The 27214-nt window shown below is 45.7% G+C and overlaps 1 protein-coding gene across 2 annotated transcripts in view; it reads right to left on the reverse strand.

The window, feature by feature from the left end:
* The window catches only part of XKR6 (XK related 6), a 189765-nt gene that overhangs the window by 3631 nt on the left and 158920 nt on the right, over positions 1 to 27214 (reverse strand). For both annotated transcript variants that reach the window (XM_054822406.1, XM_054822405.1), the window contains one exon: positions 18012 to 18208. In XM_054822406.1, coding sequence (XP_054678381.1) covers positions 18012 to 18208 — 197 coding nt within the window. The remainder of the gene's footprint in view (positions 1 to 18011; positions 18209 to 27214) is intronic.

Here is a 27214-nt window from a genome sequence, read left to right on the forward strand (position 1 = left end):
AGACATAATTAACAGTTTTGGAAGGCTGAGCAATGCCACACAATTCTTAAGGTAAGTGCTGCTATGTGTATAAGTATGGCTTGTTGCAGTATCTTCTAGCTATTTGGTTTAAAAACTTTCCACGATTAGCAGGGAAAGAAAAAAAAAAAGTAATGTATTGTATTATTTTAGTGCTGCTATACTAGAAACTTGTACAGCATTAGATGTACCTGTATACTGAAACTCAAGCAGCGCCAACCCACAAGAGACAGATGTGTCGCACTGGCTTAAAAATGTTTCTGTTGGCTTCATTTATTCTAGAATAGAGAGAGGAATAAAATACACCAGAAACAAAACCCCAGTATATACATAAAGGCTTTTCCCACTGTAACGTTTTCAGTGCAGAAACCTACACTAATCACAATCTTTGCTGTAAATTGCACAGAGCTGGCTGAGAGCGTGTGTGTTGAGTCACTCATATTGCACGGTACCATGCCTGCTGATAGTCATCTGAACGTCTCCTCGAGTCAACTGAGAGAGGCAGACACCCCCAGAAAGTGATTCACCCTGTCCTAAGATCCATGTGTGGGACAAGGGGGGTTGACTCATGCTCCCAAAGTGTCTGTCTCCATCCCTTGACAGGGGAGTGCGGGGACTTGCGAACACCAGCAGTCAGGTGGGATGAGTCCTACCCTTACCAAACTGTTCATTGCCTCATCCTCTGCACCGAGATCTGAGGGGGGGAATGAAGTATCTCTAGACATTTTGACATATTCCTGCTGTTGTTTAAAAATTCATGACCCTGTGCCGAATGCAAATTTTGGCACCCTAGTGATGAGCAGGATCTGGACCTGGGTATAAGGGGGGTGCGATCAGTAAGTAGATGTCAACAGGAACCATGGAGTGATACAAAGACTTCTCCAGTACTTCTTACTGTGTTGCCACAGAAATTATTGCCTGGCTATTTCATATAGACCTAAATGACAAAGCTCGTCTTGGCTTTTGTCATCTTGAGCATGAGTTTCTCATTCCCATCTTTCCTTGTTACTTCTAGCCTGTGACATCATACAATGTACAATTCTCACAGACCATGGGATAAAGTGTTCCTTTCTTTTCCACTTCTCCAGGCCTTATTTCTAAGCAACTAGAGAGATGTCTCCTATTACAATTAGAACAAAAAGTCCTGGCAACTTGAATCACATGGGAAATATTTTTTTATTTTGATTTTGACTTTTGCACATGGTGACTGACGCACCTTGTTCTACCATGAGTGGGTTTCAACTCCCTTCCAGGGTTTGTTTATCAAAGGGTTGGGGTGGTTTAAAACTGAAGTCATTTCAAAAAACCCACTCCCACTCCTCCCACTCTGTGCTTAGTGTTGGGAGTGGAAAATACCCACCATGCACTGCCACATCTCTGTGGGCATTCTCAAGCCAGGAGGACATCAGCTACCATGGGGCTGGAAGCCCTGTGGCTGCATCTGTAGGATCTGTAGGATCCCACCTGCCCATAACAAGTCCAACTGGCATAGACTGGGGTTATCTTCAAACTCTCTGCACCGGTCTGTACAACAGTCCTTGAACTCCTCCTATCACTTGCTAGAAGCAATGAGTGACTCACAGGCCATAGTCAGCACCATTGAGGAGTCAAGCTCATGTGTCTTGAATGACACATCACAAGAATTAGTCCCCCAGATCCCTTTAGTAATGTGCTCTGAAGTCCTTACGGTGAGATACCTCCTAACTTACATTCAGTACAGTGAGGTAGAGCTTTATAGTTTCACAGAAGAAGCACTAAGATTTGAAGGATTTATCCAAGGCTTCATGTAAAATCCATGCTAAAGAGACTCACCTCAGGGTGTCGATGAGTGACCGATGTCTTTTACTTAGTGGATAATTAAGGCTTAGTGCAACCATCACAGATGGGAATCCAGCAACCTTTGAGATGCTCTAAGATATTCCAGACCTCCATGTGGAGCTGGCAGATGTGAAAAACTTGTATACAGAAGATAAGAACATTTTTGAGCTGGGAGCTGAAGTGAGACAGGGTACTCAGGACATCTCAACTGACACTAGGCATAAGTCAACCAAATTGTTTCCCGAGTCATTACAGCTAGTGGAGCCCTAATTCTGCCTTTCTCAGGGGACCTAATGAACAGTCCTCAGTGGTAAACACACGTGGCACGGAGACTAAGCAACAGTAAATGGTGATGAGAAATGAGAAAGCGATGGGAAATAAAGCATCTATATAAAAGGCTAAACTTTCTAAGAGTGTTGGACCAAGGAATAGAGTCTCTGAGAAGGTGCAACAAGAGCCATTGCCTGGCTCATGAAAACACAAGTGGACTAGAGTATAACGAAGGTAGCAATCTGATACCGGAGGAGAGGAGCATGAACTACTCAGAGTTCAAGGGAAAGTCCTGGAGCCTTGCTGAAGCTCGCAGGGGCAGGCTGAATTTTAGCCTGTTTCATTTTTCATCCTCTAGTTTTTACTGATGGGCCAGAAAAAGAAAAGGCCTTCTCAGAAATATAATGAGGGTCTTTGAAAAAATCCACATCCACAAGACAGACTCACACCAATGACTCCCCTTAAATTGCCACTGCTGTTTTTAAAGCCCATATATGTGCAGGAATAAAAACAGCACATGGAAAACCACCCCAGTCTATCTGACCTATTCATGCCGTGCAGTTACACATGATTTTACAACTAGTCTAATAAAAGCTGTAGACAAATCAGACACACACACACAGAAAAAGAATATTTAAAATGAACAATATATCCATTTTCCCCTTACTCGCAGTGTTGTTCAGCTGAGGAGAGAGGTTCTTCACTAGGGGTATGTACACTTTTCATCACAAATCCAGCTGCAGGTCATTGGCTGTAAGTACTTTGAATGCACTCACTGCAGCATATTCCCTAAGTATTTACTGTGGTGCCTGTCCCTTTAAACCTGAAAATGATGCCTAAATGGTGCTCTATTTCTTTTTTTATATTAATTCTCCTGAAAACTCTACTAAAACAAAATGGGAAGATACCAACATTTCTCCGGGGTGAGCTGGACAGCAAATATTTATTCAGGGAGACATGAAACCTCCCATCAACCCCCGTGCGAGGGCAGCGCTTGCTTAATGCCGAGTGCCGTATCTCGGTTGCTCCCCATCACTCGCTGGCTGCTCAGGCCTCTGCACTGTGAACCCTGTTATTGCATTTTTCCCTTTGGGTGGCATGTTCCTCCCTGAATCTCAGTATGAATCTAGGAACAGGCTTTCGTTTTGATGCACACGGAGTGAAAATGCATTTATATACAAAAGAGATTGAGGGAGATTCTGGTTTTGTAACAGCATTGCCTGAAAGTGGCTCCCCCTTACTTTTAATCTGTTTTTATTTATTTGCATCAGGGTAAAAGGGATCAAAATCAGACCCCAGGTCTGATTTCATGTGTTCCTCCTGGAGTTTGATGCTTGATCTTCCTTTTTTCTTTCCTTTCAGAGATGGGAATGACTTGTATTCTTTCCTTCATTCTCCCTCTTTGTTTTTCACTTTGAACATGGAAAAATATGGATCATTACCAGTATATAAATAACAAAGGGCTGCACAGACTGTTTTGACCTTCATTTTTCTTATAGGACTTCAGGACAATTCCTTAACCAGTTTCTCCAGTGTGCCACCCGTCCACTATGGCAGATGAGCACTATTCCACCCTTGGTGAACATCATTCGTAAGTCTGACCCAGGAATTGCCTGCTCACATCTATGTGACACCTCTGTACGCTACTCAGAGCTGCAGTGACCAGCGATGAAAAACCAGAGCCTGACATTGGGAAGAGATGTGGCTCAAACATTGGGTTTTCTACTGGTTACATCAGTGTCCTGTCCTTGGCTCTTTTTTCATGCAAAATGTTTTGGTTTTGTTGGGCAAAGGATGAGTCTCAAATCCTCATCATCTGCTCCCTTGCTAGGGAGCTCTTCTGAGATCTTCCTCTAAGGAGCATCACAGCCCCATTCTCCCCAAGATCTGACTCCCACAGGACACAGCCTCACCAGTCCATAAGAAATAGAAAACTGCTGGTGAGGAAAGGTAGGTAACTCAATTCAGGGACCAATCTCCAAGTAAGTCTGGGCAACCAGAAGAGGGTCTTCTACCACTGAGTCCCACTGGGCCTTGCTTGCTTTGAGTTTCTATACTGGACAGTCCATGTTCAAATTAGCCCAAGGGGGTCTCTTCCACATTAGCCCAGAGGAACATCCACGTTCACAAACCTTTTGTTGTGAGACTGTGAAAGTCCATAGCAAGGCAACTTCCGAACAGCTTGCTCACATGGAGAGTTGCCCTCCCACCCCTTGACAGTTAAAGGCTGGCTCATGTCCTGAAATGTGAATGCTTCCTAAAATCTTTTCTTTTTGCTCAATTAAGATGTCCTCACTGACCCCAGAAATGTTGGATCTCTTTTGAGTTCCCCTCTAGCCTTCGCCTCAGCGCTGCCTTGAGGAACTGAGGTCCACAGGTTCACTACGGATTGTGTTTCAAAAGGACTTGCTTTTCTCCCCTTTCATCCTGATGCCTTTCAGTTTTCTCGAATGCCCCTTTTTCTCTACTAGAAGAGGTGACCGGCCACATTTGTCTGATCTGTGCTCTCATTATCTCGGCTGATTCTGTCATGTCTCCTCCTATTCATCTCCTCTGTGAACTAGGAGCTGCCAAACTGGCTCAGGCCCTGGGGCCATCCAGTCTTGTATCTTCTCCTGGACACAAGCCAGCGACTGATCCTTCTGCAGGAGGCACAGGCACCCTAGGCCAAGCAGAAATGGGATAATCTGCCCTCTGTTTTGGATTGTCCTTGAATACCCTCAGCAAAGTGTCAAATCTCCTGTTGAAAATGTTGGCTATTACCCACCACATAAGGATTGGCAAAGCTTCCCCCTGTTTTAAAATGCTCTTAATGAATATCTTCCTTGCATCATGTGCCTAAGTATTTATCCCACCCAAGGACAGCTGTCTGAGACATGGGATGAGTTGCCCTCTGGAGATGCCTCTCTGTCTCTCCATTGACTCTACCTGCGATTTGGATGATCAAACTGAAATGACCAAACAAGAAGTGGGTAAGATGAACAGTACCCTAGATAGCAGTGGTTTGGCATCAAACAAATCCCCACAAGATCTCAGAGAAGAGCCCTGAGTCCCAGCAAGTTGAGGAGAGCAGAAAGGAGGCTTGGGGAAACCTGTCCTGGCTCCAAGATGAGCAGAATAGCTAGCATTGGCTTGTGCAGAGCAGAAGTTGACAGACCCAATATAATGTGGGCAAATTCAAGTGACGCAACACAATGATTTTATACCACTGAAGGCCAAGCACGCAAAACAACCCCCAACACCCTCCTGATGAGAGAAGGATGCCATCATCAGTCAGAAAACATATTCAAGTTGTATTCCCTGAACAGGCAGACAGAATTATCACCACCCTAATAAAGTGGTAGCAGAAAGACAACGTCCCATATGTACACAGTCCTCATAGGCACGTAAGTCCACTATTTGTTTTCCATAATAGCCTTGTCCCTTTCCTAGGATGCTGACCACAGGTATCTCAGTATTTACCTATTTATGTAGGCAAAAAAGCTGCTGACATCCACTCCACACCTGAAACATTTCTGGCAGCACTTGGCTGAAGCTGAAATCTCAGTCCTTACATATGCACAGATCTTCAAACAAGCCTCTCCTCACCTAACCGGGATCTTTGATCTTGTACAGTGGCTCGTCACCAGATAACGGCTCATAAAAAAACAGCAGAGAGGAGAAGGGCACATGGGAACCCAGACCTTGAGAGAACCTGGGTCACTGTGGTGACATCTAAACTAGCAAATGAGAAACAGAGCCAGGACTATTCCTTGACCCTTAGCCCAGCTGGCTTAGTCTGCCATGTCTAGACTATTAAACTCTCAGACTCCAAAAATGAGTAGTTGTATCCAATCTGCCTTTTGGGAATGGTCCTTAGCCTATGTGAAGTAATTTTCCCGTGCCTGGAAAAGCTTTGGGAAAGGGCTAGCTGGCCAAAACTGTACCATGTTAACAGAACCACATGAGTGCCAGTGACTGGGGTCCAACACTGTTTGCATTACACATATAGACATAATCTGTGCACAGTCCTCTGCCTATCACAAACATGGGCATATAATCCCCTTCATTGCTTTAAAACTAATGTGGAAGACCTGTGGTTCAACTCCTGGAGATGGAGGTTCTGATATTATCAGATTTTCCAGGCCAGACTTTTTGGCAGAGTAAAAGCCCCAGTGGCTGCTGTGTCCAGACAGCTCTTGGGGGCCCAGGGATGGCAGCTAGAGCTAAGGTGCAATACAGACATGCAGACAGCTTTATGCCAGCAAAATGTTATTTTGGCAGTATAGGTTAACCCTTCTAGGAATCTGGTCTCAGCTATGCTCTCTGAGGAAAATGCCAGCATGACTGTTGCTATAACTAGATGGGCAAACCCTGCCTTATGGAGAAAAGCCCTCTTCTGAAGGTCCGCCCATCTCCCAGAGCCTCTGATGGGAGTCTAATGGTGGAGTTAGAGGAAACTAACTTCAAAATCACACTTTTCAGGGGGAGCAAGGCATCACAGGAGTCTAAGACCACTCAGGAATCTGAAGTGAGTTTGGTGAATAGTTTCAGTCCTAAAGAAGCTGGAGGCAATCATGGAGTAGAGGAGAGAGGGGGCACACAACAAGGATAATCTTTCCTTTGGAATCCCTTTTGATGTGACATTATTATGAGATTATTTATAACGTGTAGCTATTTATTTTGAAATCACTCCTTCATTTTGAAACTTCCCCTAAATGTTAAGAAAATACAAAGAAAATAATTCACTGTCCCCCTCTGACCAAAAGCAAACAGTTCTACTTCAGTGGATGCTATTTTTGAGGTGTTAATATAGAAAAGTTCTTTTCATTGTAATTTTTGGCCATTTAACCAGAAATCTCATTAATTGTACTGATGGTGTTTTTGATGTTGATGTGGGCCTACATTTGATGGTGTTTCCAACAGAACAGCTGCTGTTATTACTTAAATTGGGGTTTGCATAGCCTGGTAACCCACACCCCCTGCAGTGAGGACTCAGGCTAACTTACACAAGTGCCAATATCTCTCCAGGATCTTCCCACCATGCCCCAGTGCATCCTTCCCCAGTGCATCCTCCAAAGAGCGCGAGCAGGGCTGCACTGAGGTTCATAGAGACGCTCAGCACCAACAATTATATGCATCTCTGTCTTCTAATGCCACAGGTACAGGAATGAGAGATGGTCTGATCTGAGCCTGGTCTAAATTTATCCAGGTACCAATCACCTGGGCTAATTCTGCAGTGGAAATGTGCTGGGAGAGCAGCAGCCAGGATTTACTGGGCACAGTTTAGGTTGTTTGGAAATAGAGCATGAGAACTCTTATATGTGTCTATTTTTGTCAAAGGCTGTATGAATTGCCACCCTATTCAGAGCGAGATACCCTCTGCACAGTCATCACTGTGATTATAAAGACTTTAGTTAAATTCCTGATAATCTGAATGCCTTTAACTGCCGTCTCAGAATCACACGGAAAAAAAACCCCACCTGAATCCCCAAAAGTGAACAGCCACAGACAACAGGATTTGAAGCTCCTTGAAAGACCCCAAGAGATTTCAACTGAAATGCTCCATCAGGATGTCCTGACAACATCTCCAGCAAGGACAGGATTTAAATCTATGTATGCAGAGCAAAATCCCTCTTTGCAGGCAATGTTACAGGGCAGTAGAGTCTATCACAGAAACGTGGTTCAACCTGAAGGGAACATGACCAGCAAAGAAGCATACAAGTTGTCTCTATAGACTTCCATTGCTTTTTCTTGGTGTACTTTCTGGTTCCTCTTGTGCTCACTTGCTTCTGACCTCAGTTCAGAACTCAGAGTAGCCTGAGCAGAGCCTTGTATCTACATGGCCATCAGCATGGCCCAGAGGCATCCCAGATCTTACCGGGCACCTGAGATGATAGGAAAAAAGTCAACCTAAGCTACCTTTACAGTTAATATGGAGAGCTAAGCACCACCATTAGCATGGATCTACCATGGATCTCTAGAGACTAAAGATACCCAAGTATGACTGTGCTGCTCTTTTAGCCTCTCGGTTAGATGTGCAGTGTTGTGTGGTTGTAGATTGCTGATATCTAGGTTTTTTTCCCCTCTGCTATTTAAAATAGACTTTCCCAGAGCATCAGGAGAGAAAAAACCCAAACATGTGATTAGCTGGGAAAAATAAGATGGCAAAATCTAGCAAAATCCAAGAGGAGTTACTTTTGGAGGAAAAATCATATTTCGCATTCAACAGCTGGTTCTTTGTGAAAGACACTTTAGACACAACTTTTAGCGGCCAATTCTTTGCTCAGATTCTTGAGTATATTGAATATCTTCACAGACTCCATCAGAGTTGCTCCCAATTTACACTCTGCAAAGATCAGAACGAACCTCCTATACTGAGATTTTTCAGACCTAGTGATGAGTTGAACTCTACTGCTAGGAACCTTTAGAAGAGAAACACACCTTATAATACTACTTGAATGAACTGAAATGGGGAAAAAAAACTTGCTCAGGAAAACAACACATGGCTTGATTTAGAATAAAATCTTTCCTCACCCATTTTTATGTTCTGAACAGGAATAGCTGGAATGAAACATCACAACTCCACAAACACATACAATATACTTGCATTTTAACACCTTACGTTTGATATTTGTTACAGCATCTTTATCCTGGCATTCTTTTTTTAATTCAGATTAGAACCGCGGCCATTGAGAAGAATTTCAATCTGCCTAGAACAAGTTGAAAGGATGTTGTAATCTTGCAGGTGGGACTAAAATACTCTGAAAAATAGGGGAGCACATCAGCACTGGAAAGGAAAGCCCTAGGAGTTCTGCTGTCCGCTTCTGAACATAACCATGAGAATTTCTTTTCCCTAGCACAGGTCTGGGGCAGCTTTTGAACCTGGGAACCTGTGCCTAGAGATCATTAACTGAGCAAAGCCTATTTCTGTTGAATGCTTTATCCATGTCATTACTCTGTCTCAGCCTCCAAAACAGGGTGGCCCAATCCAGACTGCTTGTTAGGAATCGTCCTTGGCCCATGCTAACACCTGAGCCAAGCCTGGAAATTGGGTTGGTGCTAGCTGCTGTGGGCTAAAAATGTGCCAAGGACTGTGATGATAACTGAACCACGTGGATGACTGAGATCTGGTGGCTGTGCTCATGTTCTGATGTGTTTCAGTTTATTAGCATAGATGAAACCCAACAGACTCGTCACCAGATTGAGGAAGCAACATCTTCTGCCAGGACTTAGTGCAGGAACTTCCTGCTATAAATACAGCTCCCACAGCCAGTTCCTTGGAGATGAGGCAACATCAAGGCAATGTTTCAAACAGTCTGTGACAGTACCAAACACGGATCCCACAAACCATCTCTGGTTAATAGTTTGGCCTGGACACAGAAAGTTCACAGGCCATTAGAGAAATAACTTCATCCCAGTTCTGGAAATGCTTTTGACTGGATGGGGAAGAGGAAGGAAACCCAACTTGGTTCACACTCACTGGCCAATGTAAGAGGTCTTCATTCAGTGTGTTTAGAGGAGATGTGTCAGCAGTGCACACTTTGCTAACCTTATGGTTTGTAAATCTTTATTATTGTGTAGGGGGCCATTGGTGGAATTGTCTTGAAATAATTGCAGGTGAGGGGGACTGGTCTCCTGAAAAGAAGGAGCATCTCAACACTTCTGGAGGGTACACAGGGCTGGCATCATTAGAGCGAGTCTGGCAGAGCACTTCTTTGAGGGGGAGTGACAAAGTGACAAAAATGGATGTGGTGCAGCTGGTGCTGTCTTGCAGTGGGGTAGCTGAAGGCACCAGGAACACTGATTTCCAAGGATAACAGCAGGAACTTGTTTCTTCCTCTGCTTCCCATGCTTTGTACGCTCTGCAAAGGTCTAAGTGATGTGTAGCAGGCCAGAACTCAATGACATGCAAGCGTCCACCCATTAAGTTGTGCTCATGTTGGCTTGTCTCTCCTGGGTCTTTTTGCCTTCTCAGAAGTCCATATGTGTACAAGATGGGGTTGAGACTGCTTCTTCAACAGATTAATGAACATCACCTTCCCCAAGGACAGGCTGCGATCAAACCATGTATCCGTTCCCCTACTGCAAACATCTGTTTGCACCTTAGGGTATATCAGATATGGGCTCCTGTGATAGGGAAACGGCCATGCCTGGTGGATGTCCCTCATCAGTGATTGGCCGTGTGAAGACGTGAATGTACTGAGGGCACTGAGAGCATGAGGTTGGTCAAATGCCACTTAGGACAAAAGTCATTTCAGGAGTTTTCTACTGACTCAGTAAATCTGCTGCACTCCCAGACTCAGGACTGTCACCCCAAGCTAATCATATAAAACAATTGATAGTTTCTGAAACAACAAAGCTCTTTCCTTCATTACTCAGTGATTTTGAGCCACTTGCATCAACCTGAACTGCTCCATCTATGTTGGAGTGGAAACACAGAGAAGTCCCTGCCCAGCACCCGCCCTGTATCTTCCCCAGGTTTTTTGCACAGTGACTATGTGCTCTCTGTTTATCCAGAGTTGGTATGCTCTCCTGGATGCTTGACGTGAACCCCAGAGTTGCACACTAGAGCAACCTAAAACCAAAAAGAGTTGAATTTCCATGCATTTTACTAGCCAATTGCACAGCAGCGTGCGGCCACCTTTTCCTATGCTCTCATCATGAATCTGCCGTGAGAGGTATGTCTCCAAGAAAGTCTGCAGCATAAAATAACTTGAAAAAGCCTCAACTTCCTGCCTGGAATCTGTTTGGAATGAACTTGCTCCCCAGGAGCCTGCAGCGCAGAAATCCTTCCCAAGACCTTAGGCTACTCAAACCTTTCTCTCCATGCCTCAGTTTCCCAGCTGGCCCGCAGCTCCCGGGAACAGCATGGGCTAATGCTTGTGTAGTGCTCTGATGATGTAACCCCTTCCCAATGATTACCACAGTCTTACAAAGCCTAAAATTGGCAGCACTGGCTAGCTGCCAGTGCTGTCCCGTGAATGGTGACTCATCTTTATTGGCTGTGGCGTGTCATATGCGTGATGGTGGCACGTGGTACGGAACAGAAGGTTTTTTATCAGCACTCCAAAATAACAGACCGAGAGCTATGGCAAGGTGGTGGACGGAGAAGCTGCAGGTGGGGACGGGCTAAGGGATGACATCTCTCTTTGGGCTTGCTCCAAAACCCATTGGGGGGAAAAAAAAAAAAAAAAAAGCTGTCACTGGCTTCAAATGCTCCTGGACCCAGTCCTTCCCTGCTGTGCTGGGACAATACGGCTGATGGTAGGGCAAGCTTTCCCCATGCCACTCACTGCCAGCATGCCTGGGGCTTGGCCTGCTCTCAGCATGCCAGAGCAAGACATCCTCAGTGCCCACTGCCAACTGTGGAGATGGCTTTTTGATGCTGCTGGGAATTGGCCCGGGACCAGCGACTCATTTCAAGCAGGGCACCAAATTGCTATCTGTCATCCGGCTTTGGTGAGAAGGAGGGGATGGCAGGAACAGAGCCATATGCCCCAGTCTGGCAAAGCACTTGAGTCATATGAGTGGCCTCCCAGGCGAGCTGCTTATGTGTTTGGAGCTATCTGGGCATTTTGTGAGGTTCCTCCTTGGTCTGCTGATGAACATTTAAAGGGAAACTGTGGTTGAATCAGGACAAACTTTCAATGCAGATTACCCCAGTTCCTCCCTGCCAAGCCCCTTCAGCAAGCACACAACTGGTGGAGTCCTTTTCCCTTGCCCACATGGCAATGAGCAACTGCTTTTCTGCTCATGCTTATTCTGTCACAGGGAAGCAGGGCTGGGTGATGGATGTCTCCCATTTCTTTTATTCCCCAAGGAACGGCATGAGACAGAAGGAGAAAGAATACACCTTCAAACCCCATGGGCAAAGTTTTAGGGTCTTTTTTCCTTATGATCTGATGATAGCCCAAGTCAAAGCCCAGTGTGTGACTCTGGTAGAGCTTACCCCCACCCCATCTCCTGCTGCTGACGACTCCATGAGGAGACGACTTTTTTAGGCATACGTTGCAGTTATCTTGCTGAATCTCAGGAAAAATACACTGGTCAGAAAAGGGAGGAGGATTTCTGCTTCTGGTGGAAAAGGACTTTGCTTGGGCCTGCATCAATGCCTCACCCAGTCTGTAGATGACATGTCAGTCTCTTTTGTACTGAGCCCTGTGGAATTTGATGCCAGTGTAGAAAGGGTGAACCACGACTTATTTATAATGGGTAACTCTGGTTATGAGACTCTGCACAAACAGGGACAATTTTGTGGAGTGAAGTCACAGAGATTTGAATTTTGGGTTCTAGATTCATGTTTGAGCACTGTTGGAATGTTTATTCAGGTACACCCAAATTGAAAATCACTTTTGGAAAACAGGCAGCAAGACCACCCATCAAGCACTTTCCCCTCCACATACTCTTCCATCCACCATGGCATGTCCCATCCATGGTCCTCTGTGGCTGCATCTCTACCAAGAACCAAGTACTTGCAGGGATTGTTCTCCAGCCCTGTAGCCAGCAGGCCCCATCCATACCCCATCTCTTGCCATCCAAAGGTGGCCATGTCCAGCTGCTTGCTGGGAATGGTCCCTGGTCTGTGCTCACTCCCAAGCAGTCCTAGGGGATTGTTTGGCTCAGAGTTAGCTGGTCCAAGCCAAAACCACGTCAGGCCCATGCTAACAGGGCAACAGTGGTGATGATGGATGTCCATTGCTGGTGCCACTTCTGCTGGGCTCTCCGATGGATGTACCTGCTTGGCCCAGGCCAGCATGAAGGATCTTGCAGTAACTTCCAGTGCTCCTTCAAGGTTAGCAGTGCTACTTGTAGGGTGAGATTTCAAATCTAATGAGTCTTTTCTCCACTTTCAGTGGAGCCATGGGAGTTTTAGTCTCTTCAGTTACATTCAGGCCACTGTTGATCACATTTGAAAATCACACCATTGAGCAACTAAAGGCTGAAGGCTCCCTTTCTAACTTGGTTGCCCCAGCTAAGAAGGTTACTTTGATCTTTGAGGCCTGAATGGGAAGGGGACTGAGTAAGAAGTAATCCATCCATTTATTGTCCTTTAGATATTGCCTTGGTTTTAGATCTCAAACTATTCTTCAGCTCATGGTATCTTGGGTTATTTCCTACCCTATGAATACATCTAAGAGGACTTTTCAGACAGTATGTAGTTCTCAGACTATCCATTATTCACAGCATATTTTTGGTTAACTATCAACCTGTCATCAGGGGAAAATTAACTGAAAAAATTATCCCCACATTAGACTTAACTCATTATCACCCACACAGGAAACCTCTCACTCAGGTGCAGGAGTGTTTAACTTGAGGTTGGCTCATCCCGAACCCACTCAGCTCAACAGGGAATGCCTTCTCTGGGCAGTGAGGACAACGGCTAACCCACCCCTGCTGCTCCTCCTCCAATAGCCCACAAAGACCAGTTAAGTTTTCTAAACTAAGGAACAGGGAACAGCATTTTAAGAGTGCCCCTGCAAAAAAGGACAAGCCCTGTTCATAAATGGTACCAGACATGGTACAGAAAGAGTAAGGACATGATAAAACAGGACTTTGCTTTGGGAGGGACAAGCAGATTTGGCTACGTCATTTGCAAATGCCATCAGGATAACTCTGCAGACAACACATCTGTAGATGGGATGTCTAAAATCCTTTTTAGTGCCTAACTTGTATCGCTCTGTTTAAAAGAGCAACCTCCCAGAAAAATTGAAGCTAATGTTGCTTTTCTTAAATATCCGAGCAGCTTCGGACTACTTATTGTGGGCTGCAGGGAATGTAGACACCTTGCAAAATCACAGAGATTTCAACAGGACTTTGCATAATGAAGGCTTACGCTGCAAATCTCTTTCAGTTCAACAGCAGGGCTATAGAGGAGATCGGCACAGCATCGGTGGATAGACAGCCCTTTTTTGGGGGAAACCCTGCGCTGAATGCTGCAGGCTCGCGAGGCAAATTCCCAGCAAAAGCATTGCGTAAAGCACTCGTGAGATGAGTGGAAGGTTGTTAGAGGTTTGGCTAAATCTCATTAAGTCTTAAAATAGCCACATGACAAAATTAAGTAAAAGGAAATCTTTTTAAGAGGAGATTTATACTGAAAAACTGGAATCCCTCTCACCTCACCAACTGCCTAGAAGTTGGGTGTCTCCTTTAATCTGGTTATAAGTACTCCTTTCCATTTAGTGCAGAGGAACAGGCACCTCTGAAGGGTGAAGTGGGTTAAGGATGGTTTATTCTGCAAGAAGTGAGGTGGATATTCTGCTAGGAGTGATTATGAAATAAAGATATTGGTTGCTGGGCTTTTGTTGTTGTTGTTAATATTATGTTTCCCCCCACAAATACACCGTGTTATTTAAATCAAGGAAGTCCTCCGGCCAGTGCTGTCCAGGAATGTGATGGAGATGGCCACCGTTTCATACCATCCTCTCCAAAATCTCGAGGACAGTTACAGTGACTGAGGGACAAGGCTGTGTCCTCTTCAAAGTCTCATCACTTCCTTTTGCCTAATCTTAAGGGTAGGTCTAAATGCATCACCTAGCTTCTGTCTAGCTTCCCTGAAGAAAGGCGAGCATCTCATCTCACCTCCTTCAACCGCTTTGGACATGGGCTGATCCATCTTTTGGAGGCATCCTTCCTCCCTCACCTTCCGTTGACTCTGTTTTGGACCCAAACAGCTGTGGTTGTAGCAGATGAATCACTCGCAAAGGCCCTGCATACCAACACAAGCTCCTTCCATATGCGTGTTCAGGAGCTGATGTCGACCCATTTGTCCCAGCAGCCGCAGCACAAAGTACTCCAGCCCAGGCTCTCAGCGTGCACCTTCCAGGTCAGACCTTCTCACCTGATGGAGTACACGGAGTTCTTACCTCTCTTCTCTCTGTGCTATTTTCTGCTCTTCCCGAGTCATCGGGCAACATCAGCTAAGCTGAGATCTGGTCTGCCTTGTGCTACAGATATGATGAAGGAACGAATCCTGACCTTCATAAGACTCCAGGGGTGTTGTCCCACGCTTTACAGAGGTTGGGACTTGACCTCAAATTCCAGCTCCAGCACTTCTGCTGCCGGAAGATGCAGGAGATGCTAACTCTTGGGTGAGCCCATTAGTGAAACTGGTCTGTTCTTTGAGCACTGAAGGAGCAACAAACACAGGTTCCACCCAACCAATTCAAATATGTACCTCTCAAGGTAAAGTGTTTTTTGCAAGGCATGGTGAGGCTTTTCTTTCTTCCACCCACCCAATAGATAAGGAAACCAGGAAATTAAGCGATATCCTGATTGCATCCCCTTCTACTAGTCCTCACAGTCCTCCCCTACTTACTGCAACCACAATAGGCAAGATCAGCCCTTTCTGTCACCATGCTCCTAAACATCTCTGGAGGAGATGCTCTGGGTATGAGTAAAGACCTCCAGTGTATTCACTCATCTTACCTCAACAGTTATCTTAACATGGGAACTAGGAGAAAAAAGCAAAACTTCCTGATAGCCATTCCAGTAACTCCCTTTCTAAAGCTCCTTAAATAGGAGGAGACATTAGCTGACCCATTTGGAGAAGACTGGAGCCTGGCTTGGCTTCCTGCTCTGGGCTTGGCATTGCAATCTTAAGAGCAGGGAGGACTGGGGCTTGGAGGAGGGATGTGTACCATATAAAATAGTAAATTGACCTTGTTCTAGCACTGAATGAAGCCATAAGAGACTGTGTGAACCATATGGAAATAGCTGGAGTCTGGACACATTAGCACGGGCTGTACTTGGGTTTATACGCCCTGCTTTGGGACATTTTGCCAGTGTGCATCCATCAGTGACACAGCTGATACCGTCCCTGTTCAGAGACAGAACTGGCCTCTTCCTGTGACAAACCACGCTCACATAGACATGATGAGCCAGGAGAGACTTGATTTGATTTTTAAGCACACTGCTTTCCTAACAATATCCATCTTCTTTGGTTTCTGCCTGCTTTAAGGGAAATCTTTGATGTTCCCTTTCACAACAGCTCCTCTCAGCATTTAATTTCCTTTTATATAATTAGGTACTGGCCGGGAGGAGGAGGAAGACAGAAGCACCGAACAGGCATGGAGGAGCTCTAGGAAACCTTGCACCTGAGTCAGGAGCGCTGAGCAAGCTCTGCTGCTCGTATCCATCAGCAGTGCCCACCGCTCAGCACGCAGCCCTGAGATGCACGACCGTATCTCTGGCACAGGCAGGGAGGGAGGCAGGGAGAGGGTGTACTGGGGACCCTGAGAGCTCGGCCACTGGAGCGTGGCAGGCAAAGAGCCCTCCAGGGCTCGGGGAGGCAGGCGGGGACGTGCATTGCCTTGGAACAGAGCGCAGCTTGCTCGGTGTGGTGGAGGAACGGAGGAACTGCATAGCTGAAGAAGGGGGGGTTGGAAAATGATGCAGCTTGTTCGGTGGATTAGGCAGCCATGCCTGGAAGTGGCAAACTGAATGAGCAGCAGATTTGAAAGCCTAGAGGGATTATTCAGCCGTGTCGTCTGGCTTCCAGCACAACAGAGGACAGCAAACTTCACCCAGCGCTTTCTGTAGCGAGTCCAACAATCTGCATAACGCCCTGGCAAGCCTCTTAGGTTATGATTTATACATTTTTAGTAGGGTTAATAATGTTGGAAGAAGCAGGAAAAAGGTGCTGGCAAATGCGAGCAGATCTAGCAGGAGTTGTAGAAAGGCATGTTCATCATGTCAGCACTTTGGAGGCCTGGAGAGCTTGTGAAGAGAGATTTCAGAAAAAGACTGCATAAATATGAGAAGGGAGGCAGGCATCTATAAGCAACTGTGATGGACATGCTTAAAGTACGGAGGAAGGGGAGAGCAATCCAACTTACCAGTGCTCTAAATAGTGGTGACTTTGGTTGGTCCAACCAGCAAAATTTAACCCTGAAGAACTGCCCGGTTCCAATCCTAGCTCCAAGAAACATCTCAGGTCCGCCAGAAATGGCATGCCACAAACAGTCTGTCTTGGGAAGCCGAGTGTCGTCCCTCGTGTGCGAATTGAGCAGGGGCTGAATAACCCAGCAGCTCATCAGCTGATACCACTGTTGGTCCTTGGAAAGGACAGTTCTCCTTCAAGCTGGTGACCCTTAGGCAGCCAGCATTCCCATGGGCATGGGCTGGTAGAGCTGCTCATCCCAGGGCTGGGACAGAGGCATATGCCTCTTGACTGGGGTGAATGCCCCAAGCTCAGGACATCACTGCAGCAAAGGACATCAGAATTGGCAAACTCTTCTCTGTGGTTTCTTCCCAGCCTCTGCTCATCTACCTACCTTTGCAGTGATACCTGCACTACAACATCTCTGTCTCTACACAATCCCCTCTGCTGCCTTCCCCCCTTCTCTTTTCTTGGACTTGCTGAGAACCACAGTACCAATGACCAAGCCTTAATTCCTGGCACTCCCCAGAAAAGGTCCTGCAACCTTTATCTATAAACTCAAGCACCTTACATTACACTTCACACCATCAGAGCATTGCACAGGCATTGAAGTGTTTGTCCTTGCAACGCAAATTCAAATTTGGCCAGTTTTATCATCCTACTTAAGTAAGGAGGGAAACTGAGGCAGAGAAGGATTGCATTTGCCCAGTGCCAGGTGGCAAACGAATGATGACACTTGCCATAGCAGCAGAGACTGCCAGCCTCCTCCTGATAACACCATCATCTCTTTAGACTGGACTGGGTGTGGAAGAGCTGAATCTCATTTTTTGATTGATATTGGTTTTTTTTTTCTCAGTGGAATGAGCAGAAATTTTACTCAGTGAATGCAGCGCGGAGCTGGAATGAGATTTGTCCAAAGTGGCAGGCCCTTACCCACCGGGTTGCGTAGGACGGACAGTTAGCAAAACATCCATTGGCAGCTGAGCATGGGATCAGAGGGGGGAGGCTGGGAGGATGGGGAGGGGGGGACGAGGGGGCCACTTACATGGTAATGTTTCTGCACGGTTCTTTTGGATCATTATGCAGAGCTGTAGCACCAGTTGAGGGGCGCTCTCGAGGAAAGTTTCCAGGAGGCGCAACATATTTACGTCTGCATATTCATACATCATAGCCCAGTAGAAACGCCGCTGGTGTTCCTTCCGCCTCTGGCTCTGGATCCCCAGGTACATAGTTCGGATATACCTGCAGGAAACAGGAGGAAAAACTGAGCATGAGACTTTGGCATACATCAAAACCTGAGGGGGACAGGGCTGTGGGCCAGAGGAAGGTTGTCTGGGTGAAATGGAGTGTCTGGAGTGTCTACACGGCTCTAACGTCATCTCCTGCAATATTTTGTATTGTGGGAGTGGGAAACCTTTCACTTGCACCACCCAGTTGTGAAGCATGGGGTGGGTTTGAAATGCTCATGAAACATTTGTACAAGAAAACAACTCCCTTGCTTTGTTCTCATGAGCAGAAGAGGAGAAGCTACTTGACAAATGCTGGTCGTGACACTTGGCGGTGACTTGACAGATTGTCTAAGCCCCTTCAGCACTCAAGTAAGGAGCTTCCCTCACAAACCCCAGAGATTTGACCTCATTTCATCACAGGTGGAGCAATGAAACACCACCTTCACCTTCAGCATATGTGTGACCCACAAATGCAAAAGGCCACAGCTTGCCACCGGTCAGCTATTGAGACTTTGGGCAACGTTGGACTAGGAGGAGGTGCCTCATGCATGGACAGGTACTGCTCTATCATCTGTTTCCATATCAGTTGTGCAAGGAGATCTGCAAACCTCACCCTGGGCACACAACTTGCCTTCAGGGAACCTTTGGCCAACCTTTGTGAACAGAGGTGATCCAGTCAGGGTAGCACAAGGTGCCCAGATGTCACGGGACTCATGCCATTTAAGAAAGGAAGCACCTCCTAACAGGGTTCTTTCTAACACTTGCGGATATTAATGATCTAATATTGGGTCTTTTTCCTTCTCATCCTGAGTGGTGGCTGTAACCCTGTGCTCTGAAATTTGGGACGGGAATTGCTCCACCTAACGCTGACCCTAAAGTTGGTCATCTGAACTAGTCAATGGAGAGAAATGTCCCCTCCCGGGACTGTTCATCTGTCCCACCTCAGATGCCAGCATGACAGTGGGATGAAGTGCCTTCTGGAGGCTCTGGGAGGGGCTCACAGCACAAACTGGGGTTTCGCCAAAATGATTAGATCATTCCTTGCCACTTAGGGAGAGATTGCACAGCAAGGAAGACCAAAGGGAAAGGACATAAGCCTTGACAGCCTCTGTATCTCCAAATTACCCCCAGGGACAGGGAGCTGAGAGAGAAGCAGAGGTAGGTCTGCAAGCCCTGCCCGTTCTCAAGCACCTTGTCCTTCCCGTTTGCAGTTCACAAGCACAGAAATTGAAAAATCCCGAAAGAAGACACAAGGACACGAAAAGTGACGCAGAAAAGCCAGCAGATGGGGCTCGACACTAGATAAAATGCTACGCCAGTCATATACGACACTGGTGACACTGGTGTGACATCCCCAGCAGAGCCCAAACGGGGTGGAAATGCTCCTGGAGCCACCTGCTCTCTCATGGACACCAGTCCTCCTCCCACTCCCCAACATGCCCAAGGCCACCGCCTGTACTCAGCATTTCCCTGGAAGCACCCAACCCCAGAAGCTGCAGGATGACACGGGAATCCTGCCTTCCCTTCACGCTTGCAAGAAATTAAATAAATGTAGTTTAGCTGGAAAGGCAAAGTTGGGGAGAGTGAGATGTAATGGCTCAAGGGGAAAGCAGAGAAAAGGAGCATGCAACTGGATTTTATAATATGTGACACAGGGCCACCAAAAACCAAGGTGATGGTGTCCATAACGTGCTGCCCAAATGCATTTAGGCAAAGACAGCATCAGCTCTGCTGAAGTCTTTCCAGAGAGATATTCATCGAAACCGCCCTGTAGTCTTGCATGGCCTCCCCTTCCCAGAGCTCCCATTCCTGCTAGTACAGGAAAACGAAACTCCTCTTCTGAAGGTTAAGCCACTAGTTTCTCATCATCCCAGCCATGGACAAGGACAAGAATTTATTCATTTTCACCCTGCAGCAGTCATTTACCTGTTTGCACCTACTTGCCACGTAAACCCTCTCTTGTCTTTTCTCCAGACTAAAAAACCCCAATTTCTTTCAGTCCCTTCTCACAGCTCACATTTGCTAGATTTCTACTCTGCCACATTGCTATCCCCACCAACTGTCTCCAGTTTTTGGTTATTTTTAAGACTGTCTTTACTTTTCCGAGCACTCTGGGTTGGCAGAACCAAACTATAACAATGGCACTGAGTCCCTCAAACGAGATTAAGAAGAAACTAACAGAAGGGACACCATGTCCTGCAATGATTTCTCCTTGATCTCTAGGGATTCATCACCATCCACATAGTTTAAGCATGAATGTTTCTAACTGGCCACAGCGAGAGGACATGTCACCTCTTTATGGAGGCAGCATGCATACAAGGATGTAGAAATGCATTGGATAAATGTAATGCCCTGGTCCTGTCTCCATCGATGGACAGAACAACGACAATGACAGTAACACCACATTCTCTCGGTTGTTGAGTCCACAGCCTTTTGCAAAGGTCAACTGTACTGTGCTCCTTCCACAGGTGGGGAAACTGAGTCACAGAGCACCAAAAGGGCTCTCCCAAAGTCTTCTGGCATCAGAACCCAGATCTTTTAGTGCTGTCCCGAGCCTCTAAGCACCACAACACAAACGCGTGAGTGGAGTACCGCTCTGCCTGCTGATGGTCCTCCATCCAGGGTGGACATACTTCCTTGACGCCGTAAAGTCCAGCCCTGCCCAATCTGATCTGTGCTGGAAGACCCAGCAGGACAAATCCATCCCTATCCAACTGCCACATGGGATTGTAACCTTGGGAATCCTTTGCCATAATTTTGGCCAGCAAAAGGTCACAGCTTTCAGAATGAACAGCGTGTGAGCAAAACAGCTCCAAGGACCATTTGCAGCTGAAGGGAAATGAACTTCCCTTTGTGCTCTCTTTTCGGCCCATGCAAAAATATGGCACTCTCTCTTTAGCATCCTTCAGATCCAGATCTGACACAGAGAGGAAAGGGGGGAGTAAAACCCATTCGTCCTTAATGCCAGTTGACTGGGGGGTTTTCAGCAGAGAATGCGTGAGAGTAACTGGGAAAAGCACTATTTCCACCTGGTAGGATTTCGACAACTAATAAATACCTGTATAATTAATCAATATAAAATTTCACCCAGCTGCAACATTGGTAATGCTTAACTCTATTTCTGAACACAAATGTGCAGCACCAGTGTAAGCAGTTTTATTCCAGTATATCTGTTTCTTCTTTGTGGTATTTTATTTACTTGTTTGAGGGCTTTTTCCTACCTTTACTAGTGGTTAAGTGTAGACAAACTCTGAAGAAAAAAAAAAATCAATGTCATTTCACCTGAAATTTGTTGTTCTCGGTCAAGCTGGTAGCAAACAGGATTCTATAATTAGACTTTCAAATCCATATTCAGGCCTGATCTTCAATCTTTAGCAACACGATGCTTCCTCTTATGTCAGTGAAAGCCATTCACCGCTCTGCACTTTTGAAAATCAGCCTAATTTATTTATTTAAGAGCTTAATTTTGGATACAGGAGCCTAACTTTGGGCTTTTTATTTTTTGAACGCTGGCTATTTTTATATACGAGTGTGTGTATTTGTGTGCATGCATGTATTTTTAGTTCTAAGTCGCATCATGGCTTCAAGAGATAGAACTAATTTGGGGTTGGGAGGGGGATTCGGGGCGATTTTCTTTAAATGCACAAAGGATTGGATGTCCCCTCCATTCTGGCAGGGTTCCCAGAATTCCTCTTGGTATAATTACCCTCACGCTTATTTACTACGTATGTCGCAGTAGCACACAAACTGCGTGGGGCAAAGTCACTGCTGTCCCTGCGCCAAAGCACATTTTTAAGGAGCCAAAGCCCGTTTTTAAGGAGCCAAAGCCACTGGCTCCAGAAATGTGGTCAAATAATCTCTGGAGAGTGTCCCAGGATGCCAACAGGAAGGAGAAGAAGAGATGCTCCCACTGTAAAAAAACCCAAAACACCCCAAGTGCTATGGAAAAAGATGCTTCATGTGGATGACAGAGGCTGCTCAGCAAGGACGGTAGCAGAAATGCCCAGAGATAGGATTATGGAGTCAGAGGCTCTGTCTATACCATTAAACAAAGCAGACCAAACACCAGCCTTTGTCCTTGGCCAGCTGGCATGACTCGACTCCACGTGGCTACTTCCATGCTAGTTGGCCTTGGCCAAAATTGCCAGAGACTGTGCTGACAATTTAACGGGGTGAACTATTACAGGATTGTGCCTGTGCCTTGGCACTGTTCGATTTGCAGAGGTGGCTCTGAATATCACCAGCAGAAAGTGTAGGAGGATGCCTCAGGCAACAGATGGGCTTGGAATTAAGAGGATGCTGATGTGTAAGAGAGTTGCAGGAACATGGCAAGGCACATCAGCACAGGCTCTGGGCTATGTTTTGAGGGAAAAGGAAAAAGTCCTGATGGCTTGTCCCACACATCCACAAGCTGACCTAGGTCAGGAATCACAGACTATATCTACAACAGTCAACAAAGGACAGGGGCCTGATCACTTTTCCTGAGGCCAATGGGGCAGGACTGACCACAGAAATGGGAGTCTGTCATCCTCCAAAACCAGGTAGCTGCCTTCAGACTCAGTATTGGGAATGATCTTTGGTCCCTATGGAGTCCTGAACCCTGCTCAGGTTATGATTACTTGAGAGAGTGCTAGTAAGCCTTGACCAATCTAGTGATTATACTAAAAATTTAGCAGCATGATGCCCAGCGCCCATAAGCAGGCCTTGAGATTGCCTAGTTTGTTAGTACAGGTATATGGAAAAATGGAAAGGAATAGGATTTGGGGTACTCAGACCACTCCCAACTACTCCAGGTTGGAAACTCTTCTTGGCCAAGCACAGCCAAGCCTACTACTGCTTTCAGAAAAGCAAACCCTGGCTTGAAAAATGGGAGAACACACTTGAGAAGCCAGAAACAGACCTCTAGGGAAAGGAGGAGCTCAGAAAATTAACTCTGCTGAGCAGGTTGCAACTTACACCTGCAGCAGCTTACATGCCCCTTTGGATGAGTAGGATTTATCAAGACAGGGAGGAGGGCAACAGGTACAACACCCTTCCCAGCATCTCACTATCCTCCTCCACTTCTCTCTGGACAACCCTACTCTGCCATGGCACTACAGGAGTGTGGTTGTGTCCTAGGTGTCATGGTAGCGATGCACACCGTATGGATGGACACCGTCTTCCTCACCATCCCTCACATCTCCCTGGTGCTCGCTCCTGGAAGAAGAGGGGTGGGATGGGGTGAGTTACTCAGCTGATGGCTCACCCTCCTGCCATCTCCTCTGCAGGCACTCCTGCTAACTCTTGCAAGGGGCCATTATCCTTATGCACTAGAGGGTGTTTACAGATTAAAAGCCCACTCCTTGGAAGGGAGGAAATCAGGACATGTGTAACTGCTCAGCTGGAAGGCTTGCAGCAGAGGCTGCCTGAACGTACCCTTAAAATGAGGTTATGTGAGGCCAGATCTCAGCTGGAGCAAGCTGGCATCCACAGGGCTCTAGCAATTTACACCAGCTGCGGCTTTGGCCCGCTTTTTTAATTTTAATGAATTATTTTCATTCTAACAGATATAAAAGGAGTATAAGATGCAGCGTTCAAGCAACAGGGGAGCATGAAAGTAAAATGCTATTAAAAAAATCAAAATCAAACTTACAGTTACCATCACAATTAACGTGCTCAATATCAATATTTGTTAGCGATTTTTTTCTTTGCTATAATGTTGCAAGTTAGCAATAAGGATTCACAGATGGATAATTATTGTTCCTAGTTCGAGTATCAAAGTAGCAACTATGGGCCCCATCCAGGTGTCAATGTACCACAGCTTCGTCTGGCTGCATCCATGGCATCAAATTCCTCCAGAACAAGGGGCTGCATCCAAACCACCCCTAGGGAATGGTTCCTGGCCTGGGCTAATCCTCAAAGGGTGTGCAGGACTTATTTACACCACTGCTGGTTGTCTTGGGCCAAAACCGTGCTGGGGACCACTGCTAAACTCGGAAAGATCACCTGCCATCTCAAAAGCAAGAAAGGGCACCTTCAACCTTCTCAGGGAACTAAGCAAGCAGTGCACAAACCCTGCCTTTAATCCAGCATCCTCAGACGTCATCCCAACCGCATATGACTAAATTTCTCATCATTTTGATGTGCCTTGATTTTCAGAATCAAACTTTCTGAAATCTTGCCACTTTTGGCATTTCTTGATATGGTTTATACCTAAGAATGAATAAAATGCAGCAAGAAGTGTGTTCATCATGTGTTGCAGTTTCTGCCCTCTCCTGCCTGGTAAACATGCTTCAGTGTACAACTACCCCTTATTTAGTCAATTGCTTCTCTCGGCTCCTATTAAACAATTAATAATCTCCATTCCCTGCCTTGTCTTGCTTATCGGAGGAGAATGTTGCTGAACACAAAACAAGCTTATTCCATGCCTTAGAGACACTTAAAAAGCTCCAATGTGCGGCGTGACATCATTAATGAGTTCTGTAGACTAGTAGGTCATGGAGGACGCTCTCTTTCTTCAGACACAGAGTTTATTGTCATCTCAGTGCTGAACCTGGAACTCCAATATGAGACTTTATCCACCATCTAACTTATTACACCACCACTGCAATCCAGGATCAGGCTTAGGAGTCACTCACAACAAGATTACAAAACAGTAATTTCACCAAGGTGAGAAAATTGGATTACTTGGCCTATATTAACATTTTTCAGCTAAACTGTACCAGTGCCTGCTTCAATCTCTTTTCATGTTTTCTAGTATCCAGACATTCCTCTTGGCTTGTTATTTCCTTATCCCTGCTCGAAAACTTCTCTGTGAGTGAGATTCTCAAAAGCATTAGCCAAGATCTGTTCCCTTTAAAGCCAAAGGGTCAAGTCAAGTCAAACTTTCTGAATACCCCTACTTCGTAGACATGATAACCACCACTTCAGGGAAAATACTGGTCTTTATGTGAATTCGAGACCTTATTCTGTAAATGCATGGATTTGAGAGGGGATGATACTTGAACGTCCATTTGTATTAGAAAGTCTTGCTTTTTGTGAAATATTGCAAGTAAAGTATCTGCTAGAAAGACTGATAGTGCCAGTCTTTTGCTGCGCAGGAGAAACTGTAATAATTTTGTATTCTAAGTCAGTTTAAAGCTGTTTGAAAGCACAGATGGCTTTACTATACACCGACCACGAAAGAGACATCTGATTTGTTTTGTAAACCGTACTTTGGGGAGGATCGTATCATAGAGTGATAGAATAATTTACGTTGGAAAGGACCTCTAGAGGTCTCTGGAGCAAGCCACCCCTCTAACTTTGAAGTTAGAGAAGGCTGGTCATGGCCTTGTGCAGTTGAGTTTTGAAAATCTCCAAGGATGGAGACTCCACAACCTCTCTGGGAAACCTGTTCCAGCACTTAACCACAATCATTGCAGAAATTATTTTCAGCCTAAGATAATTTTCACTATTTAAAGAAAGTCTACAAATCAAACCTCCTTGAAAAGACTCAATTCCATCAAATAGTTGGAGAGTGACAATAAAATAGTGATACTGCAGGATTTTTAGGATCCAATTCCTGCAGCTTTGGTGTCTGCAGGATGATTTAACTTGTGGCTGATAATTTGGGGACTCTGATACACAAATCAGGGAGCTCTGATCGATAATTTCAGGGTAATGTTCCCAGAAACTATTGCTTTGGTTGCAATGCCAGCCGAATGGGACATATACCTATATCGCCTCCTCGGGGATATCGTCCATGGTCTTTATTCAATTCCCTTTTTACTGATGGTTTAAGCAGATATTTGGGACTGTGAGACCACATGGCAGAGCTGCAGGTGTGCATTTCATCCTGCTGACAGATACCAGGGTCATAACCTCCAGCAGGTGCATGGGGCAGAAAACTGGGGCAAGGGCATCACTGCAGCTACAGAGACCAAAAATGCGTGAGCTGCCCGTATCCGTGTTGCTCAAGCCGGAGGATGTTTCTGGGATTCATCTTTGTGACTATTCTACTTGCCTAGCTGCAGAGTAGTTTTCTCTGACTCACAGACTGAAAGATGACAACCAGAAGAAGAGAAACAAATCATAACAAAGTGCTAGCCCTAAGCAGCCCTACTTTCTGGCATTAATTTGTCAGACTTTCCCAAATCTGGACTGTTACTGAAATATCCATGCTTAGCCAGAGACAGTATTTCTTTATTTGCAAAAACAGTTATGAATGTGTCATTGGTGTATTCATTACAACCCAATTTTGCAAGCAGCTGTCCCCAGGCAGCCTCTCCTTGCCTGTGTCCCGTGGGCTGCAGGACTCCCCTTGATATCCAGGTTGCAGAATCCCTATTTCCAGATCTTTGCTTGGTAAATCAATACAGCATCAGAGAATAGCTTTGTAGCGGGAGCTACTACAGTTTTGAGCCAGGCTCGTAGAAATCATGTTTATGTTTTTACTTGTCAATTAGTTTGTGAGGTGTAGAGTCCTAAAACAGAAAAAAAACCCCAAAGACCTCTTCAGCACCAGGGTATGAATGCACTTTTTTGATTTTTAATGTGGGAAGCATCTCTGTGTTGTGTGAAGGAGCGGGCAGGGTAGCAGGGGCTGCTGGAGAGGGTATCAAAGTGATGGGTGCTGCAGAGACATGTCACAGTATCTATCACATGTGGGATGATCTTGCATGCTAGCATTGAACTAAATTCTCTCTTCTATCACAGATTTCCCCCCAAAATTAGTTATGAATACTTAAGCCCCAGTCCCTTTCCTATTTTACACGTACTTATTTACTTATAGTGTGTGCCAACACCTAGTGCTATCACCTCCGGCAAAGCCTTCTGTTTTAAATCAAAGCTGTTAAATAGCTTTACACAGAAGGAAGGAAGTTGATCTCAGACTGAATTTTCACTTCAAGTATGTTTGAGCTAACAGGGTTTAATGTCAGGGCTCTCCTTTTGGAAATAAAACTGGTCCCAGTCCAGTAAGCCCTACAGGAACAGATGCAGCCCAAGGCCTTGAAAGTAAGCGGAGGTCTTTTGATTGACTTGCCTTGGCTCCAAGCAAGGG

This window comes from Grus americana, chromosome 3 (assembly GCF_028858705.1).
Source record: "Grus americana isolate bGruAme1 chromosome 3, bGruAme1.mat, whole genome shotgun sequence".
NCBI classification, from domain to species: Eukaryota; Metazoa; Chordata; class Aves; order Gruiformes; family Gruidae; genus Grus; species Grus americana.